The following is a 23331-nucleotide window of genomic DNA, read 5'->3' as shown; positions in this document are numbered from 1 at the left end:
AACTGGCAGTGAGATGGTGGAGATTTTGAGCCAGGCTAATGTGTTGTAATTTTCGCTCTAGGTCTGTTAATTTGTCACTTTATCATTAAGTTCTAAGATTTTTTCAGGCAAGAAAGTAACCATTTAGATTCCAGTATGTGGTCAGTTTATCCAAATAACACCTGTTTGTAAATCTGCTCAGACATTTTCAGAGATGCGAGGAGCCGCTGGCCGGGTGAGACCATCCGGTCATCTCAGCTGCTAGCAGCCCAACTTCCGAGATGATTGGCCGGTCAAGATGTTGTCATCCCCGGAGAACTGATCTGTGCAGATCTTTGGTGATTTACTGCTGGCTCTAATGTCTCCGCAGCATTTTGATGTATGATATAATTCCTTTTTGAAGATAAATGTTGGTCTCACAGATGAAATCTAACAATTGTAGCTGTCACATTAGTTTGTATTAGTTTGTCTGAATGTAAAGTGAAGCTGGACAGAACAGCGCTGCGTCTGGGGCTCTATATGTACAGATACACCATATTTCAATAAATATAAATGTATTTAAATGAACAGATCAGTCTAAATTAAATTTTGTTTTAATTTATTAAGCAACATAACAGTTTGGATTTTTATTATGACTACATAACAGACTGAATAACATAATTTAATGCATCTCTGTGTCAATGGGGTTATTTTTTGTGAGGAAAAAAGTGTTAGTGGAGCTTTGAGTTGAGATTATTTTGTCACAGTACAGTCAGGTAGGTGTGTTGAAGCTGAGCTGCTGCTGTCAGCAAGTGTGCTGCTGTTCCAACTGCAGAATGATCGTCCTCCCGTCCTCGGAAGCCAGAGAGAGAGAGAGAGAGAGAGGATGAGCTTCTTCAGCTCATGAAGGAAGACATGAGGTTGCAGAGAGGCAGAGGAGAGGAAAGAAAGAATGGACAGGCTTTTCTCTCTTCTCATGAGATTAGTTGAAAATTAAAAAAATATTTAATGAATGAATTAAATTAAAGTAATTGTTAAATACGTTGTTTATTTCATTTACAGCAGTCTTTACAACCATTTACAACATAAGTACATAAGAACTGGAATAACATGATGTCTGCAGGTCCTTAAAAGTCTTAAATTCCATGTTATGAATATAAGTTCTTAGAAAAAGCGTTTATGTATATTTAGGTTCAGCTGAGCAGGGAGTCCCTGGATGGGCTGCCACAATAATAAAATTAAAATTTCTGGCTCCATTTCTACTAGCTGTGTCCTGATTGTCAACTGCAGCTGTCAAGGTTGCTAGGCGACAGGAGCGGCGCTTCGTGACGTGAGGGTAAGGGTGGAATATGGAGAGTTTTATGGGCCAAATCTAAATATATAAATACATAAATAATTATATGATTAAATCCTTAAATAAAAAATTATACAATTGAATGCTTAAATAAATAAATCACAAATTAAATGAGACATTAAATATATAAATGTTAAATTTATTTGTGTATTTATTTATCTTATTCATTTATACTGCATATGTATTTAAATATTTACACATTTGTATCTATTTATTCATTCATTCACACATTTATTTACCTATTCATCATTTTATTTATTTATTTATATATACTTTCATTTATCCATAGCGTAACTTGCTGCAGTGAAATAAATAAATGTGTCAAATTCATCCATCAAAAATCAGGGGGTGGGTTGAAGTCTCTGATTGGTGAATAAACAATATTACAGACCCAGCAGGATCTGGGATTGTGAATACAGCTTTATTAATTTCTGTGTCAGTCAGGGCTGATATCATTCCAATTCGTTTAGTGAAGCCCTCAATCTGATCTAAAAAAGCATAGGAATTGGCATTTGCCTCCATCTGTTCTGCTACAGCCAACATATCTACCATTGTAGCACGAAGATTTCATTAAGATCCGCACCGGGCGCTGCCATCTTGAAAGAAGCAAAAGCAGTAAGATTCAAGTTCAACCACCGATCGGGCAGAGTCCGCCCCCTGACTTCTGATGGATGAAGTTGACACATTTATTAATTTCACTGCAGCAAGTTACACTATGGATAAATTAAAGTATATATAAACAAATAAATAAAATTATAAATAGATAAATAAATGTGTGAATTAGTTTATAAGTAAATAAATAAATTAATATACAAATGAATAAATAAAAAACACAATTAAATTTAACATTCACCTTTGATTTATTTATTTATGGTGACAATTAAGCATTAAATTATTAAATTATTTATTTATTCATTTATTTAAGCATTTAATTATATAATTATTTATGTATTTATATATTTAGTTTTGGCCCTTAAAACCCTCCATAGAGAAACAGCTGGTGACGCAAGTACGAAATCTTCTGTAGACAAGACCGTCTCATTTAGCACCGCTGGGTTCGACCTTCGCGGTCTATAGGGACACGCCTTTGTAGACCACGTCCTTCGGAGGATGCGGCCCCTGAATTGAGACACAGCTACAGTCTGAACATGCCCTCACAGTACTGAGAAGAGGTCTAATCAGCCAAAATAAGTAAAATCACCTCATCTGTGGCTGTGGAGGAGCTCTGTCAAGAGAAGAGAAAACCGAGAAAATAAACCATGATGATGTCATCAGGGTTATCACCACTTGGGCCAACGTTACAAACAGGTTTTCTTTAATATGTCTTTATGAAAGGGCAATACTTAAACCATCATGAATCCATCATTCAGAGCGCTCTTCTTCTGTGGTGTTGTCTCTGTTAGCAGTGCCATTGTGGAGACTTCCAGCTGACCAATGTGCCAAAGCCTTCAATACTGAATTTGTTAATTGATAATTGATAATTGTTGATAATTAAACAAACCAACACTGTGGGTTCCATCTGTGACAAGCAACTATTGATCCCGATGAGTCAATAACACATTAAGAAAAATGAAATATAAATTCAGTCACCGAAACATAGGTCTAAGCGTCAGTTTCTGTGCTCACTGTTTCTAATGTTATCTTCCTCATATGTTGATATTTTGGGACTGTGTTGTGTCATGACACAGACAGCAGCAGTATGAAATGGAGTGTGAGTAAGGAGGCTCATTGCAGCTGGATGGAGGTCTGCTGCTATCTGAGGAATCACAGGAATTTAGGGAGGGGAGATTGAAGCATTAATGTGGCTGCTACACAATGACAGCAGCCTCATTACAGCTATTGACTACACTGAGCTGGACTACACACACAGACACACACACACAGGTAAACAATCACAGATATAAACGCGTACATAAACACACACTTGTAGACACAAATACAAATAGACATGGAACACATACGCACACACACACACGACGTGCCTATTTAGGTCAGTGTAATCGTGGGCTGGGTGGATGTCTGACTGACTAGTAAATAAGCTGGATGGGAAGTAAATAAAGGAGACAAAATCAGACAGCAGGCAGCTATGCACTGAGAGACAAGGTAAACACACACGCACACACACACAGCTCAGACAAGAGTGCATAGCAGCACACACACACGCACACTTTCGCTTCATAAACCTGAAACATTACAGAATAAACATTTGCATACTGACACACACACACACACTCGCACACAGACAGCTATGAAGAAATTAGGCGGGGATGGATGATTCACTGTCTGTCTGACTTAGTGTGTTTCTGCAGTACACACCAACACACACACATGCAGGCACACACAAAAACGTTTTATCTCAAACCTTGTAATTATAATGAATAAATATGAATGCACATATGCGCACATTCACAGACACATGCATGCAATTATCATGTCATAAATCTTGTAATTATATGGGCCGTACATAAATACACACATGTACAGAAACACACACACTACCACATACACGGAAACACGCACACACATGCAATTATCTTGTCATGTATCTTGCAATTATATCGAACAAATATGGATACACATGCGTACACACACACACAGGACCTGACCACTAGCCTGTATTACTGTATGGAGCAGTGTTTCATTCAGTCCTGCTACAGACGCGTCCCTCCCACCAGTGAAAAAATCTGTTTTCTTATTTCAATCATTAAATATAAATATCTTTTTTTCTACTGATATTTTTGACAGACAAACAAAACCACCATGCAACTGTGTTACATATTATACACTGTTTTGGGGGGGGTTTTACCAAGCAAAACAAAATTTTATATGAATTTCAATATGTAGTCACCAATTCACCGCAGGTTAGTTTTTTCATTCATACAACTGTTTGACTTTTGCCATAAAGAGACATCCAGAGTTTAGCCTACTCAACATGAGTCAGGTTTGACTTGTAGTTTTCAACATCATCTGACGATCAAACTGGAACGTCTGTGCTGGCATTATAACAACATCAGTCTTATGTGGAGGTTAGGCATATACCGTAGGGTAGGAAGGGGTTCTGATAGCCAGTTCCATTATTGATCCACTTCTCAGCCAGCAAAATACTTGGATTCATTATCTCTTATCAAACCTTTCATCTCTCCTCACTCTTCACTCTTTTGTTTTAGCAATAAGCAATTTACAGAACATTATCTGGCAGTGGCTGTTGCTGCTTAAAATGGCCGTCATCATCGGCTGCATTTTAGATTAGCTGTACCTAATTAACATTACTTCAATTTTTGTAGTTTCAGTGGCAACTCATCTCTAGAGAAATGATAAGCTGATCATCTCACATTAATGTAAGAGTCTCCCATTTGATACATACAGTATATCAAAATTTTGATCTGATCAGCTTCATAGCTGTGAATCAGGATCAGGTTATAGCAGGTTGTGAACATCAAATATGCTGTAACCAAAAATTGTTGTGTTTCTTCCTTTCCAGCCAACAAGAGGTGATCAGACATATTTGAGTTGTAATTATTTTAGCCATTTTGAGGGGGATGCCACAGCATCTTGTTAGCAAAATGACCAAAAACCTGCCATCCCCTCTCTCTATCCCCCAGTAGCAGAGAGACAGCAGGGGCAGAGGGGTTGTTTGGTTGAATACGTTAGTCTAGTCTACCTGACTCATTGGTGCTTTATCTGACTGAGGCTTGTGTAAATCTATGGCCCCGACCATGGCTCTGAAATATCAGCAGCCTAACTGTGCTGTGTATTGATAAATCCATGATGCTGTCCATGGTGCTGAAGTAGCAGACAAATTTGTAATTGTGCCTTCTTTGAGTCCTGCCCTTTTGTCAGTTTCATCTTGGTTTTGATAATATTCTCTAAACTATATTATATATATATATATATATATATATATACATATATTTATATACACACACACCTAGTGTCACCTTCATGATCAAAGTGACAAGTAGCAACATATAGTCATGGGGTGCTCCCTGTGGGCCATCCCCCCTGTTAAAAATAAACAAACAAGCGACTCGTTACTTGTTAATGCTGAAGATAAGGTGCTACAATTTTGTAAGGGATTTGAAAGGATTCAGATTCGAGAAACAGATTTGATACTGGATTGGAATGCAATAATATGCAATCGAACCCCATCCCCACTGTATAAAACTGTGTTTGATATATTCACTGGAATACCATGTTTAGATCAATAATATCACTGCATCAAAAAACACAGCCTCCTCATTCATTTCAATGAGGCCACTGCGTTGACAGGATGAATGCAGACACAGAGGACTACAGCATAAAATTTAAGGGTTGCCCAACAAAAAAGTCTCGTGACAACAGACAGCAAATACTCCATACTTTTATTTAATGAATGCAAACAGAAATCGTAGTTGAGGTACGGTGGTCAGGATGTGAAACATTATGGGTGCTGTTATTTTGATGCACTTCATACACCACCATTGTGTGCTGCCCTTTACTGTAATTTCCCAGCATGAAATGAAAGTGCAAAACACAAGTGCTTAAGTTTTGTTTGCAGTTGATGCTCCAGTGTTTGGTTTCCTGCAAACAAAATCCAAAGACTCATTGGCCAAGTACAAATGTGTAAAGCATGAAAAAAACAGAATAACTCAAACTTAATCATCTTATCACTTTATCTATATTAGAAACCAGAATCAAGGTGTTTACTCAAATGTGCTTGAATGCACTGTCACTACTAACATGTTTCTGTAAATATTCCCACATCACTTGAATGTAGCATAAAACACAGCCACATTCACAGAGGGAAGGGGGAGTTCGGGGTCTTCTTCTTTGCCAAAAAAAAAAAAAGAAAAACACAAAACAATATCCCTCTTAACTGGGACTTATCTGTGATGTCAGAGAAGTCTGCTCCACTGCTCTGAACCCTTTTTCCTGTTGTTCTTACAGCAAACAGTATCCCACATGAGGTGCTCTACTTGTTCAAAAGATATTGTTCCCACAAAATTCCTCAAAGATACCTTTGATACAGATTCTACTGTTGTATCTATTATAAACAGCTCTCTGACCACTGGTATGCTATAGTATCCTCCTGTATTACAAATGCACAACTTTAGAGGAGAAACAGTCTGGATCCTTCATCCCATAACTACAACACTCCTTAACAAAGGCTTCAAGTATTTTGTGCTTAGCTGTTTCATTTTCAACAGTATTTTGTGAAAACCCAGGGTTTAGAGAAGCTTCTTTTACACCTTAGTGCAGACATTTAACACAGCAGTCATGCAACTTTAATCGATTGCCTTATTATGCCTTGATTTCACCGGGTTCCGCTGCGTTGTGTTCTGGCTGCAACGCAGTTTTGTTCTATCCTCCACACAGCTTCACACCCCACCAGGAGTGTTTCATAAGTGGGGCGCTGCCTCTACCATGCGAGGCAGCTGGATTCATGACATCCTCAGATCATGCAAGAATCATGAGATCACACGAGAATCATAAGATTGCACAAGAAACACAAGATCACGCGATAATCTGTGTAACAACCATGGATTTATAAAGAGAACAACAAACAAACAAAAGGTTACTTTTCCTCTGACATTGATTTGGTCATTTTTCCTTGATTTTTGTACTTCTACCATGTCATCTTGTGATTTTTCACTTCAAAGATGAACCTCTTGTTGTCCATGGTGACAAACCAGTTGACTTCTGGCCTGATGCCACCAGTTATGACGTAATGTTGATGTGGTGGTGTGAAATACAATTGGGAGTCTGCACAGGGTGGTTTATTCTGAAAACTGACCGGATGCTCTAGGCCTTTCCTGTGTCTGACTTCCTGCCTGGCTCAATCTGCTCTGTGCAGCTTGACGCAGCTTCCATCAAAAATGGACTGAATTTAGCAGTGCAGAGTGGGGCGCCGCTTCAGGGATGCTTCTGAAACGTGCTGCGGCGCATCTGGTCGGATCACAAGCATTGACTAGAGTGACTGTTATCAGCTCTGGTGGCTGCGTCACGTTCCTGCTGTGATGTAGCCGCGCACGGTGGAATCAAGCCATTAAGCATATGTGTGATTGTGTCTGTTTATGTTGATGGGAGTTGACTCTTGATCATCTTTTAATAGTATGTTTTTGCTCATGATACACAACCCTTCCTCTTTCTCAGCACTCATCACATGTGGGGTCCGACGTGGCTCAGCTCTGTTCCTCTCTACCTGCTCACACTGTAACAAGCTGTCTTTCCACAGCTATGCAGAATGCTCAGTTATGATTCCCACTTAAAACATGGGCACTAAAATTTAAACAGCCAGTCATATGGTTTGGAGGTATACTGACCAACAACCGCCATCTTAACATTAGTCCCATTAACTGAGGAAACTCCTGGGGCTGGATGCATAAATAATGTGTATGCACAAAAACCATCAATGTGCCATTTCCTGCACATTAAACTGGTATTTATAAAGACAGAATGTTTGCACATCACGTGTTCTTCAGACCAGGTGTACACATGTTTTTCTAAAGGATCTCAAGGTGACATGATGAGCTGGAGATGAAATATAAGGTGACATAATCTTTTAGTAAAGCATTGTTTGTTTTTTGTAAAATGCCAATCAAAGGCGCATTTATTAAGGTAACATTGATTAATTACTTTTGTGTGATTCAATTTATCATTCTTTTAATTTACATAGGTGTCAACATTTTATTTTGCTGTTAATATTATTTTTATTCTTTTCTTAGTTGTGAAACATCTTGTAAAGTCGGTTTAGATATGAGCGCTACAAACTAATCATTGATTATATTTCTAAGATATCACTGCCAACAATGGTTTACAGGTCCATGTGATGAATTAATGTTATGGATGCTATAACAGCCGTGCATAATGACTGTTCTGCTGTTGGAGAACCTCACCGGTGCAACACAATCTGTAAAACTGCATTACTTCTTTCCTGTTTGTTTCATTGACAGGTGTGCAGACTGGTGAAGCAAGCAGCAAATTGATATGAAAACGGATAGTTCAGGGCGTGTCTTCATCCATTTGTGAATAATTGTGGGAGTAGAAATGATGCTCGTGCATGTGCACCTAGTTCCTCAATGACTGAGATTTATAAAAACAGGACCATGCGTACACACAGCTTTATAAATCTGATGAAAAGAATGCGTGTGCATACTTCTGTCTTTGTGCGTTAATCATTAATCTACATAGTTAGACAGAGACATCTGACAATCGCATTTGCAGAATCTAAATCTTCCATCCCCAAATTAGGAGGAATTTGATCAACTGCAGGCTCCCATTTCCCTTGAGGAACTCAAAAATGCCACTCAATCACTGAAAAAAGGCAAATCACCAGGCTAGGATGGCATCCCTCCTGAAGTCTACCTTGTCTTTTGGGATTGCTTAGGTCAATTTATGTTACAGATGATTACTACTTCTATTGATAGGGGATTCTTTGATATGGATGCCAATTCTGCCATTCTGACTGTTCTTTTAAAACTAAATAAAGACCATCTGTAACAGTTACAGGCCTTTGTCAATTTTGAATGCCGAAATTGAAATTCATGCAAAAGTCTTAGCTATTAGACTTGAAACACATATGACCAAACTCATATGCTACGATCAGTCTGGCTTTATTATAACCCATCAAGCGGCAGACAATATACGTAGACTTCCACATGTGATTAACTTCTCCTAGGATATACCCTCACCTTGAGCAGTCCTCTCTACAGATGCTTAACAGGTCTTCTATCACCTGGAATGGGAGTTTTTACGGATGGTACCAAATTTCATCAAGATGGCTAAAATCCTGTATGCTAACCCTAAGCTATGATCATTACAGGGAACATTTTTTCACCCTCCTTTACCATTTCATGGGGGTCTAGGCAGGGATGCATTCCCTCTCGTTTATTATTTGCTCTTTCGTTCGAGCCATTAGACCAAAAGATAAGACATCACCCTTTGATTTGCACATCACCTTTTGCAACACATCACACCATTTATCATTATTTGCTGATATTTAATTATACATAGACAATGCCCCAACTTCCATTCCCCAAGCCTTGGGCACTTTAGAAGAATTTAGTGCTCTGTAGGTGTATGAAATTAACTGGTCTAAGTCGTCACTACTTCCACTAAACTCATTTTTTGTCCCTTCCACCATACCATCTCACATTCCAGTGGTGAAGTCCTTTAAATACCCGGGTGTGGATATCTTTCCCTTCTTCTACTCAATTACAACCAACAACTTTCAGGGTATCTTAAATAGACTGGAAGCTGACATGAAAAATGTTCACTTCTCCCATTTACCTTACAAGCTCGTATTTCCATCATAAAAATGGATATTCTACCAAGGGTAAACTTTTTTTCTATTATGTTACCCCTTTCTCCCCCCCAAAGGTTACTGGGACAAGATCCACGGTCTCATATCAAAATTTATTTGGAAGGGCAAGCATCCTTGCCTTAAAAACTCTGCAATGTAGCAGACAGGAAGGAGGACTAGCCTTCTCCAACTTCACATTGTATTTTTGGTCTTATGTGTTGCACCCATTATCAGTCTGGTTAGACCCCAATGCATCAGTTTCATGGCAGGCTATAGAGGAAAACTTGGCCTCTCCACATCATTTACAAGACTTAATATGTTCAAAGCTGTCTCCTAAACACTCCAAATCTAAGCTGGGCCCTATAATGTCTTTCCTTTTATCAATTTGGCACACTGTAGAAAAAGCAACTCACTCTCAGTTAAAGTGGCATAACCACAGTCCCATTTTCCATAATTTTGCTCTTCTTATGGGAGGAGTCCCGTTTTCATTTCCCCAATGGAGTAATAAAAGTATCTATACTCTGTCTGGCATCTGTAATGAGAATGGTGTCAGAACATTTAATGACTTGCGAGCAGCATTCAACTTACCCAGCTCTTCATTCTTCCTACACCTGCAACTCAGAGCATCCATACATGCCTATGGTGTTCCCTGGAGGCATTCTTTACACAACCATGAGCTCGATGTCTTATTGAACGTGGGTGTTCAGTCAAGTGGTTTAGATTTGTTACTAAGATTTACAATTTGTTACTGAACTCCTCTTGTGATACTCTCACTGTTCACCAGGTGTGGGAAAGAGAGTTTGAACATCTCGGAGCCAAGGTTGATTGGTCTACTCTCTATGACAACTTGGACTGCACGTCAAAAAATCCTTATCACAAACTCATTCACTTCAACTTTTTACATAGACTTTATCTTACTCTTAGAAAACGTCACCTCATAAAACTCACACCCTCTCCAATCTGTCATATATGTACTTTAGGCCTTGTGGGCTCATTTATACATATGTACTAGGACTGCCTGGGGTGGCCTCATTTTGGAAAGTAGTAACCTTTACACTATCAAATCTACTGAGTGTGCACATTCCTTGTTGTCCCATATTGTTGATTCTGAATAACACCTCATCACTTGACTTATCACCTGCCAAATCTTTATTTTATTTGCAGGTCTTACTGCAGCAAAAAAAAAGCTAGCTCTAGATGGAAACCTCCTTATTCTCTTACCCGTACACAATGGTTGATGTCTTTCCTAACATTGTGCACATGGAACAATCTATAGCTAGAATACATGGGGCTAAAGAATTGACTCTCCAGGCATGGGTCTCTGCAGCAGCAGAGGTTAAACAGCTGCTGGCCTGAGTATGTACACATATGACACTATAATGTATGTAAGTGTGATCTGATGTATTTTTGGAATTTTACAAATCTCTTTATCATGTAATGTTGAACTACTGTGTGGTGGGAGGGGAGAGAACTGGGCACCACATGGGTGGGAGGGAGGGAATACCCTTTTCTGGTCATAATGGGATTTGTTTTATTTTATTATATTTTGTTATTTTGTGTCGTCATTGCAATAAATTATTGCTCTGCTTTTTTCTTTGGAAATAATAACAATTGATAACAAAAAAGTTGTATCAAGACCGACAGAACTGAACAAAAATAAAACAAAAATAAAAACCCGTTGTAAACCATAGTTTTCCTTTTAAGGCCTCGACGGACCAGAAAATGACACAGCAACATTCATCTGGAAGCTAGGCAATGTAGTGACTGCTGAAGTAACTGGTGAGCTAAGCGATAAGACGCTAGGAGCACGCTAACTAGCCGAGAAAATGCTAGGTCTAGCCAGCAACATTACTGTAACATGTTACTCAGAAATGCATAAAGGGTTATAGTAATTACATAACAAAGTAATTAACTATGAAAATAAGATCTAATAAAACTGAATCATCCTTCAGATAAATCCATACCTTCATCTAATTTTGGTTAAATAGTAGCAACTCAGTCAAGCTTACACCTTTAAAAGACAATCTTAAAAATAAATCCTACATCTCAGGCTTGTTAGGGATGAAGCAGGTAGAGAGATAGACGGCCAGACATTCAATGTGTTGGAGGCCTCAGCCCTAGGCAGCAGGCAGGCAGAGGGGCAGGAGGCACTCCTCTAATAACCCCAGGCTGTCAGTCACTTTATGGATGGGCGAGGGCTCCGCATTAGTACAGCTCAATATGGATTGACTGTGGTGGGAGACCACACTGCGAGAGACACAGCAGAAGAGGGAGGAGGAAGGGATGACAGACAGAGTGAGATAAATGGAGATGGACAGAAAAAGGTGACCACCGAGGGAGAGGAAGAGTGAGAAAATGTGTCAAACGCAGGAAAGGAGAGGACAGGGAGGATGAGAAAGAGGGAGGTAGTCTGGGATTGAGAGTGACTCTGCAGTACTGTCTCGCTGTATATCGACTGCCTCGAGATGGGTACGGGGGGAGTACAAAATATAGGTGCAAAAAAGATGACACTAGATAGATTAAGATGGAGACTTACTTTCCCTGCATTTGAAGGCACCCCTGTATCTACTGTTTTTTGAGGCCTTTATTGCTATTATTTCTCTTTTCTAAAGAGGATAAATAGCTAGGCATTTCTTTTCATTGAGCTTTCACTCATTGTATGTAAAAACTATTGTAGTTTGATTTCTGGTTGCCTCTTGCTTTATGAAACATTGCAATCCAGCAGACAAAATCCGAATCAAAAATGCCCATTGACTGTAAAAGTTCTCATCTCCTTTATTGACTGATTTCCCCAAGGACCTCATCTCAGGGCCGATACAAAAACAATACAGATACATTTGTTATCATAGGATACTGTGTGATTCAATTCGGCTGTGATAAAGATGTTATATTCTTATTTTTTCAAATACTGTATTTGCCCAAATAAAAGACAATATTTATTCTGGAAATTACATTTGAAAGAGTGGGGGTTGTCTTACATTCGAGGACTGATCAGATAATCTTGTTGAATGGAGAGAGTACCGGTGTAACACCACCTCCTACAGAGAGCATTTATTGCCCTAAAAGTCTTTCGTTGGCTCAGTCTGACCTGCAGGAGTTTCTGAGGTCTTGTGTAACCTGTTTTTCTGCCACAGAGGGAACGAATTAAAGACCAGTGAAACTGAGTCGCAAGCATCTTCTGACATCTTTACTGTGGCAGATGATGAGGAGCTCAAAAAGACTGAACAAGACTGAGACTGAAAGTCTAAAAAATGCTAACTGCTGCAGAAAATAATTTTGACCAGAGAGCGTGTGAGTATGCAGACAGACGAGCTAAACAAACGTGGGATTTATGCTCTGCTTTAATGGTATCACTAACAGTTAACCATAGAAAAGGTTTTAAGGATGAGGACCGTCTTCTCCTTGGGTTAATAGTATCTCTGCTCTGGGAAACTCTCCCAACAGAACAAGTGCCAAAGTGTGTTGTATCTTTAAAAAGTCTTAAACGATTAGTTGATTGATTGATTAGTTGCCAACTATCAAATTAATCGCCAATTATTTTGATGATTGATTAATCGTTTTGAGTTATAATTTCCGATTCCAGCTTTTCAAATGTAAATATTTTCTGGTTTCTTTAGTCATCTGTGACAGTTAACTGAATCTCTTTGAATTGTGGACTGCTAGTTGGGACAAAACAAGACATTTGAGGATGTCATCTTGGGCTTTGGAAAACAGCGATCGACGTTTTTCACCATTTTCTGACATTTTACGGACCAAACAATTCATTGACTAATTGAGAAAACAATCAACAGATTAATCAATAATGAATATAGTTCTATAGTTATAGTATAGTATATATAGTTGTCTTATACAGTTGTCTTATATTCAGGCAAATACAGTATATACTGAATCAGAAATGCTCCAGAAAATGATGCACACACAAACAGCAGTGAACACAGGAAGTGATACACTGGTTTTGGCCAGTCCCTAAGGCAGATGAATTTTTCATTAAAATGCCTCTGACTGGATGCTGTTTATTTCAGTTCCTGGGTCATTTTCATCCCTCTGTGTTTGTTGCTTTCAATAACACTGTATGAGTGCATGTCCTTCTAAATACAACAGCTCATGGTTTCAATAACTGGATTGAGTTGGGGCCAGTTAGAAGTAGCATTATCTGCTAATGCTAACATTGCTTTCATTTTGTTGACTCTCATAACTTTACTGTCAGCACACGTTGCCTTCTATGAGTAGAGAAGTCTGTGGTGCCACCAGCATATTTTGTGATATAATTGTGAGTTTGGAGGACTGCAAATGCAACGATAAGATTTCAGGCAGCATTGTACATAGTGTGGGTATAACGGCATTTCTTTTAGTGTTAGAAAGTTGTGGACGGATTAAAGCAGGTATATGATTGGAGAACATAGCAGGAGAGGGGCGGGTCGTACACACCGACACACATATAAAACTCTGTGCATATATACAGTTTTAGTCATAATTCTACACAAAGCCAGAAATATGCATATACATTCTTTTTGTTAAATTTATAAAGCCGTATGTACGCATGGTTCTGTTTTATACATCTCAGTCATTGAGGAACTGGGCACACATGCATGAGCCTCATTTCCACTTCCATAATTATTCACAAATGGATGAGGACACACCCTGAACCAGCTGTTTTCATATCAACAAGCGGCCCACCAGTCTGTACACCTGTCAGTGAAATGAATGGGAAAGAAGGATTGCCGTCTCATGGATTGTGTTGCACCGGTGAGGTTCTCCAACAGCAGAACAGTCATTATGCACGGCTTTACAAGATGTGTCACAACTAAGGATAAAATAAAAATAATGTTAACAGCAAAATAAAATGTTGACACCTATGTAAATTAAAAAAATGATAAAATTACTCACACAAAAATGATGAATCAACATTACGTTTGTAAATGAGTCTTTGATCGGCATTTTACAAATCTCTGTCTCTCACCTTGTATTTCATCTCATCGCCCTCAGATTGCTTTAGAAAAACATGTATGCCAAGAATGCATGAGGTGTGCACATTCTGTGTTTACAAATATCAGTTTATGTGCAGGAAATGGCGCATGCACGGTTTTTGTGTGTACGCATCGCATCTGGCCCTTGGAGTTGGTTTTTAACAGCTGCCTGCTGCGTCTGAAGACAGGGTTGATGAGAGTGGAATTTGCGAGCCGGAAAACCAAAACTATTAGTTAAAAGAGGCTAAAAGGCCTAATAGAGCTGGGTGCAACTTTAAAGACTTAAATAAGAAGAATGTCTGTCCACTGTGTTTTCCATAAAGAGACTGACAAACAACTGAGGAAGAGGAGGATAATTGTAATTCACTGGTTAAACTTGCTGTACATACACTGAAAGAGGGGAAGAGGACATGGAGAGAAGAATCAACAGTTGAGAGTAAAGGAGCACAAGAATGACAGAAAGAAGAAAGAAAAGTGAATGAAGGGGGAAGGGAGGGGTATGAGGGATGTAAAACAAAGAGTTAGGAGAGAGATGCAGATTAGATTTTTTTAATTTGATTTTCATTTATGAAATATATTTATTTTGTTTCACTGATTCTTGATGCTTTGGCAATATTGTTGTTGTGACATTCATGCCAACAAAGCAAATTTGAAGTGAAGATGGGTGAACAATAGCGGAGGAAGAAAAAAGGAAAGACAAATCAGGTGAGCAGAAATATGGGACGGACAGAAGGGAAGAGAAGAAATAAAGAAAACATCTGTTCAAAGGAAATACAGAGAAAGACATTGACAGACAATACACTGAGGAAGGAAGGGGCGAAAAGAAGGAGAAGCAATTATGGTAGGACACAAGGCAGGAGGAGTGAACACCGGATATACGATAGTAAGAGAGTACAGAGAGTACAGAGAAGAGTGTAGGCAGGTCAGGTGAAAGTTTGTGATGGGAGGAAAAAGTTATTTTCCAGTGTTGCCTCAGCACATGAACCGCTGTCTTCCTACAATGTATACAGTGACAAGCTCACCATGGAAATCAGTGTTGACTAAAATGCGCTGAGCACAGACGCAGACACACACACAAACCTGGCTGTTCTGAGTAGAAGGCCAGGCAGTCGGTGTGTGTGTGTATTTTACCTGACGTGAACCCCGCACAGTAAACAAAACCTTACGCTAACCTTGCAGCTATCGACCACCGGTGTCTGCCTACATCTGAATGTTGGCGCATTTGTTTACTACCGCTCGATGACTTCATTCCCCTCTTCACCCCTTCAGGGCCTCAGCGGAGACTGTCCAGAACTAACCCAGACACACACAGCTGATGAATTATGTAATACGTGTGCTTTGAGAACAGAGGGAAGGCTCAGCTCTGGAGTGATTTCTCAATATCTGCAGTAGTTGACCACACCAATAATAACAGCGGGGTGCATACACATATCCACAGATAAGCTAGTGTCTGTGTTAGAAGATTTGAAGCCAGTGCATTAATCAGAATCTTAACCACACAGCACATTCACTGCGCACCAGGCCCACTAGGCTCCATGTTCAGTTTAATTAACTCATAGGGAACAACAGAGCAGTCAGCTAAGTTAGAAGTCAATCTGTCAGTGACTCAGTCCGTCAGTCAGTGCGGTTTGCTGGAAGCTCACAGAGTGAGATGTCTGTCTCGGAGATCCCAGCTTCCTCAGAATAAAGGTTCTGTCAACTGCTATGTTCTCCTAGTTGTTTAAGCGATGGAGCAAGCTTTAGCTGCACGTCAAATAGCTTTGACAAATCAGCGCTGAGTGGATGAGGCACATTCCTACGTGTGCTCTGGTTAACATTGCCAATGGAAACATCACAGCAGGACTCCAAACTCTCAGCAATCAAAGAGAAAATGACAGAATGTGAAATTCACTGCAGCAGCTTGAAAATCCGGACTGGAAGGCGACATGAGACGACGCTGTTGAGAATATCATCAGTCACCTTCACGGGTGTATTATCTGCATAAATTTGTCAGAGGGAGCTGTTTGTTCACATGATGGAGAGCACGCGGAGGACTGTTTCAGTCTGCCACGGCCCTAGACCTTAGTACAGTATCTGTTTGCTTCCCTCTTTCCAGATTCTCCCTGATGGTCTGGCCCCTCACACCTCATCAAGGGATTGGTGTCACCTGCTGGGAGCCTTTATAAGCTGGGTGATTCCAAGATGGCTTCCTCTCTCTCCCTCCTGGAAGGTTGGTGCTGTACAGGCACTCAATTTGGTTTTGTTTGTGTTTTGTTTGTGTTTAGTTTAGCCTTGGTTCATGTTATAAATAGTTCAGGTTAGTACCCACAGTTTCATAGCATCCATCACCAACTCTTCACTATTGACTTTACATCTCATAGTTTGTTTGCTGAGTTATCTTTAATAAATCATCGGGTTACTTAAGCTGTTACTGTGTGGATCTCCATTCTTTGTTATATTCCTGAACCAGCCGGGCATAACAGTCTGCAAGCAGCAACAACATAACAGTATCAAAACCTGCTCGCTGAGTATCTGACATTGTTTCTGAAAATAGATGTTGCTGTAGACTTTTTTAATGAAATTAAAAATTGAGACAAAAATCTCAGTGACAGAAAACCTAGGCAAATAAAACCAAAACCATTTGTATTCTGCATGGCTACAGAACACAAAGACAGAATATGTTTTTTTGTAATTTAGGTGAACCACCTTTTTGAACCCCCTGTGCACACATGCTACACCCACACAAGTAATTTTAATTATTTTGGCTGATTGACATCTCCCTCACTCTCCTGCTAGTGTTGTTGCACCCGTTAGGTTGGAACAAACTACACCATCATCCACATTAGTCCATGGATGCTGGTGACATCATATAATTCCTGCATAGCAAGTGACAAAAGGTCTAATCGTCGCAAACTTTACCAGACGGGGTTACAATAGACCTTTCTCACAGCAGACATTTTGACTCATAGTAGGAAAAGCACAGCTGTTACTAATATCATTAACGATGGTTTTGTTCTATTCACAAGCCAAAGTAAACCATTACAGTGTGCCTGCATGCACAATACCAGGAAACTGAAGCACTAAATGGAATTCAGTCATCATTAATTTTGTTACTTGCACCTGTGCTTTTCTTACCGAGACACGTCAACATGTCTTCAGTGAAAAAACGTTAAGCATTTAGCTATTTTGGCAACCCGTGTGTTCTTGAATCGCACCTTTTCTAAATATGATTAAAACGACTCAACATCTAAAATAAAAATGTCTCATAACAAAAAGATGTAAAAAGTGGATCACAAACAAAGAACAAAAAATGATGATATTACTGGAAAACTCAAGATAAGTGAGGAACAAAGACGACACTGTGTGTGTGTGTGTGACTCAGTTCTCTAGTTTTTCATTCTTCAGTGATTTATTCACTCTAATCCATTGTCTGATAATTCTGCTAACACTGTTGCTTTGGTAGATTTAATTAAAAAGCATTCTTCTGCTTCTTCATTAGTGAATAAGCGCACATTTACTGTGGGTTGTACTCATTTTCAGTTTGGTTAAAAATAAACAGATTGTACCTTTGTTCTTTTTTCTTTTGTTTTTCTTTCTTTTTCTCTTTGATGTGTACAATTTGAGTGTTTTTCAATAAAAAAATATTTTGTGAAAAAAAAAAAAGATAATGAAGTGATTTCATTACATGATGTGACCACGGCGAGTCAGCATGTCACAGGTCTTAACCTGTTCATTAATCAGTGCTGGCTGATATTTAGTTTGCGTGATACTTGGAGGTTACTCCCCAGAGAAAGAGCCGGTCTCCTCTGTACTCCTGCATATAACTTTGATTACAACAATCATAATCAGAGTAAGTGATGATGTTTTAATGAGAAGTCTACAGAGCCTAATACTTCCACTAAGGACTGCTTTTCTTTCTGCAGCACTGTGAACTTTTCACCTCAGAGAGTACGACCTGTCTGCTTCCCGATCCCTCCTAAATGTCGATACACACATAGAAACACATATACTGCACACATATACAGAGATTCATTGTAGAAAAATCAGAGAACAGAAAAATCTGTTGCAGCAGGAGGTTGACATTAATGACAACATATCTGGAAAGATGCAAGCTGTGGCTGCAGTGCGTTCTGGTGTATGTTGTGATGTTATGAATGTGATTAAATGTTATTAAATATGAATAATAAATGTGATTAAATATCCTCACATGCATATTATATCACCAAAATATTTTTACAGGATTGTAGGGCTGCTCGACAAAAATCATAATCGCGATTATTTTGATCAATATTGAGATCACGATTATTTAACACGATTACTTTAGTCACGATTACTTTTTGACTCATGGAACAGAAACGCTTTCATATGATTAAATGTGGTAATCGACACTGACTCCGAGTGTCTCACAGACACCCCCCGTGTTTTTTTACAGTTCAAGTCTATTTCTGTTGCATTTAGAAAATATCCCACTATATGTGTTTCAGGGATGCAAGATATTGTTTTTGCTGATATCTGATATTTTCCATCTCACACACATCACACGTACATTCATTTATATTCAATTTGAGTTACTAAATGTTTGTTTCCATGTGTTTTCCATCCATGTTACCTCCAGGTTTCAGTCCAGAGTGTCAAACAGCCAATGGGAGAGTCCAGCAGATTTTATAATGAGGAGATCTCTGACTGTACCATGTGGGTTGGAGTACTAGCAGAAATATTTAAAAGTCTTTTTAAAGTACCCTTAATATCTTATATTTTAATAATTAGACACTGTCTATATTGTTTATAATTATATTATTATAATGTTGATATGTTTTAATTGATGTGAACTAACTTCTGACTGGTTTGTCTGGGCGTGGGCGGGGCTTCCCGTGTAAAAGGCAGGCCTAGAAGCTCCTTGGGGGAGGAAGTTTTTGATTTTTTCATTTTTGTATACACTTTTTCACAGCCTCATCCAAAACTAGCCTGACCTTTTGTTTCATCTGGGAGAGAAAAAAAATTACAACCTGCCTCCGTGTGTCCTTCCTCCTCCACTGAATAAACTTACAATGAGCAGAAGATTGTGGTATATGATCATTTCACCGAAGGGCACTCTTAACTCAGTCAGTGTAACCATAGACTGTATATAAAGATGGACGACATGACAGCTCCCTAAAAGTGAAGCCAAAACATCTCAATCGCCCTCTGGTAGCTGGCTGCAGTATAGGTCATAAGTCCCATAAGTCACAGCTGTGACAGCCACTCCTCCGTCAGACGGCGGGACGGCTGAGGGGGCGTGTCCCACTGCCCGACTCTACTACTCAGACTCTGGCTCCAAATGATGTCACACAATCATGATGGCAGCTCCCAGAAACGAGATCTTTTGGTTTCACTTTTGCAAAGTGGCAAGAAGTTGAAAGTTTTTCAACTTGAGCAAAAGATTTCTGTGTATGCCGGGGCTTTATGAATCTGTTTCATAAACTAGACGAGAGAGAGACTGGAGGGAAATTACAGAAGGACCTGTTTATTCAAATCCCTGTCTTTTCTCTTCCTGTAAAAAAATACAAATGTTTGATGACTCATCCTGCACTCAGGGGTGTTAACAAAAGTTCATCCAATCAAATGTGACTTTGGGTGAGTAGCTAGACACACCGGTCAGATAAAACTGCATCTCACTGTCATAGTAGCCAAAAGAGCAATATGGGGGGAGGCAGGAAGAGACGTGTGTTTGGATATCAGTGGGCAAAAACTTTGTTTTCATCTCCAAAACAATGTGGCTGAGGTCTAATTCATTCATCCCTCCCTCGTCTTCCTCCTGATCTAACAGCAGGTGAGAGAGGTGTGTGTGGAGCCAACAGTCCTCTCTATCTCCCTTTCTCTCTGCAGCCCCATATAGCCTAAGCCCCACCCACTTCTTAGCTGTCCAATCAAATGCAAAGGATTTGATTTAAATCCCTCTTGTTACCACACCGCTCAAATATTCTGTTTCACTGGGAAATACGTCACAGTACAGAAGCTAAAGATGCTCTGACTTCTGTCCCATGGGGCCTTTAAAGTGTTAAAAGTGTTTAAAAAAAACACTTGATAGTTTAAAAAAAGTTTCCACTTTGGTTGGGCTTAGGGTTAGAGGTTAATGTGTTTCCATCTGACATCTGGATACATTGTCAAGACATTTTTTCTTCAATATAGACACAGATGGATACATTGGTTAATACAAAAAACACACACAAAGACAAACACACACAAACAAAGCACACTGCGCATGATCAGTGTTTACCTTTAAAGGCATTTGTGGCCGGTAAGTCAGTTTCCTGCATACTGCTCCTTCCAGCGCTCTGCCAGCTGCTGCCGATGCTGCGATGGATGCCAATAGACCAACCTTAACCGGTCCGAGCCGCGGCCGCTGGGGGGAGGGAGGGGGGCCGAGAGGAAGGGGCGCCAGCCAGTCTCGCTGCCATCTTTCTTCATCAACAGTCCATGTGAAGGAATAAAAGGCCGCTGTCAAACTCTGCAGCAGGCGACTGTCTCTCCACTGCTCAGCGACAGGCTGTGACGTCACTCTTCTCTGACTGAATGTTAAGCCAGTTAGCTGGTTGAAAACTACACTGCTGAGTCTGTATGATTGAACTGTTTGACTGTCTTTTGACAGTGTTGCTACTGCAGAATTCACAGGACTCGGGGTAAAAAGTGAGAGGAAGAGGAGCACAAAAGGAAGAGATACAGGGGTCTTTTTGGGTCAGGATCAGGGCTGAGGAGGATGGATGAAGGTTTAGGAAGTTGCAGTGTGGGTGTGATTGATCTGAACACTATCCTCCAAGCAGCAGGCCCACAGCCATGGCCAGTAGTCTGAATTCTTGGCAGGTCTCTCAACTTGTCAACCTGTCTGGCTTCAAGTGAGTGTCTCAGCCTCTTTCCTGCCTTTGAGCTGAGGACCTATCTATCTCTCGCTCTATACGTCTGCCTCTGTCTCCTCCACAGTCAGGTTTGTTTCTTAAACTCAGCTCTAATCAACATGCTGCCACGTACTCCTCCGATTTCGCTGGCTTGCTCTCTGTTTCGTCCTCCTCTCTTTCTCCTCTTATGTCTTCCGTCCTGTCGCTGCAGTCCCGAGCTCAGCGAGAGGTACTGAGGCGCTCTCACACTGGCATCACAGCTAGAGAGGAGAAGCACAGACAGAAGGAGAAACTCTGTGAAACAAATCGTGAGATACCACAAACAACAGGAGAAATAGATACGGCCAAGCAAAACACGGCCAGGGCTAACTGCTGGCCTGCAATGACCAGTTGAGAGAGGCGCAAAAAAAAAAAACAACACTCATCCACATCCACCCACACACACACCCACACTCCCACACACAAACACACACAGTAAAGGACAAGCTGCAGTGTGTGTGTGTGTGTGTCTCAGTTTGGATAGCGGGTGGGTGGCTGGCTGGCTGGCATGGCCCCCTTTAGTTCCTCTCACCCACTAGGTTCTTACATGAAAGGGAAAAGTTTTTCTGAAAGCCAAGCGCCGCCTGTGACCCTATTTCACAGAGCAGGGGAGAGATAGAGCCACATGTCAGTGTGCCACTTTGAAGTCTGCCTGATAAACAGGGCTGGAGGAGGCTACAGCTGAGGAAACAACAAAACTTTATTTACATTTCAAAAGTGCCAAGTGCCGCTTTTTTGTGTCTGGGAAAGGAATAAAATCCAAAAAAGAAGAGGAGGAGGAGGAGGAGAAGAAGGAGGGGGGGTGGTGGGGGATCGGAGGAAGACCGGTTTTGGATAAAGAGTAACAACAGCTACTCTTTTTGTTGTTGTTGAGAACATACAAGTGGAAATGAGGGATGGAGTATGACGGGGGGGAAAAGGGGGAAGAGGGGGAAATCACATAGGGGGGGAAAGCCGATGTTAAGAAAAACACAATAAAAGAAGGAGACAACACACAGTAATAGGAACACTAGTAAACGCGACAAAAAAGAAATAAAAGATAAGAGAAGAAAAATATCAGAGAGAAGAGGAAGGGGGGGCGGACAGGTAAAAGAGATTGAAATCAAACGTGGAGTAAGGAGACGCAGGTTTGAAAAAGTTCAAGAGGAGAAATGACACGAGACGGGAGAGCGAGGGAAGGGGGGGGGGGTGGTGGTGGGGGCTGTTGGTGCAAAAAGCAGACAGACAGTAAACAAACACACACCCTGTCTGAGGTTTGGAAAAGCTCGACAGATCTCAGTTAACTAGGCCGCGGCGGAGTCTTATCTCAGCTCTGTTCTTATCGAGCCTTATCACAGTAAGGATACACAGCAACAGCTTGTGACCTGACAAATGGAAAAGTAGAGGCGAGGACTGAGCCGGCGTGACGTAGAGGGGATATTTACCTTGTTACATGACTTACTTGTGATTCATCATTTTGTCTGCTCGTGACTAAGCCAAATTAATGTCCAGAGTCTTTCAAAAGCCCGCGGTCGGACGGCGTGTTGAAGAAAATGGATTGAAATTATTCTGAGGAAATTATGTAAATTATGCCTGAGTAACAGTTTCAAATCCTCAAATAGGTCGGCTGAAATGATCCAGTCTGGCTATGTGGAGGTGAGCCAATCAAAGAACAGAGAGAGGAGGAGAGGAGAGAAAAGAAAAGAAAAGGAGAGGAGATAAGAGGAGAGTACAGAAGAACAGAGGATAGAAATTAAAAGTAGGAGAAAGGAGAAAAAAGGGGAGGCGAGAAAAGGAGATGAGGGAAGAGAATGAAAGTAGAGGAGAAAGGAGAACATGAAATGAGAGGGAAAGAAAGAAAAGAGAGGAACTGAGAGAAAACATGAGAGGAAAAAGAAAAGT

The 23331-nt window shown here is 40.3% G+C and overlaps 1 protein-coding gene across 2 annotated transcripts in view; it reads right to left on the bottom strand.

Annotated features, from left to right (window-relative positions):
• LOC137191948 (low-density lipoprotein receptor class A domain-containing protein 4-like) overlaps positions 1–23331 on the bottom strand; it is a 228506-nt gene that overhangs the window by 126679 nt on the left and 78496 nt on the right. For both annotated transcript variants that reach the window (XM_067602457.1, XM_067602456.1), the window contains exon 2: positions 20796–21671. In XM_067602457.1, coding sequence (XP_067458558.1) covers positions 20796–20835 — 40 coding nt within the window. In that variant the 5' untranslated portion in view covers positions 20836–21671. The remainder of the gene's footprint in view (positions 1–20795; positions 21672–23331) is intronic.

Source organism: Thunnus thynnus, chromosome 10 (assembly GCF_963924715.1).
Source record: "Thunnus thynnus chromosome 10, fThuThy2.1, whole genome shotgun sequence".
Lineage (NCBI taxonomy): Eukaryota > Metazoa > Chordata > Actinopteri > Scombriformes > Scombridae > Thunnus > Thunnus thynnus.
This window is presented reverse-complemented; position numbering and strand designations above follow the sequence as displayed.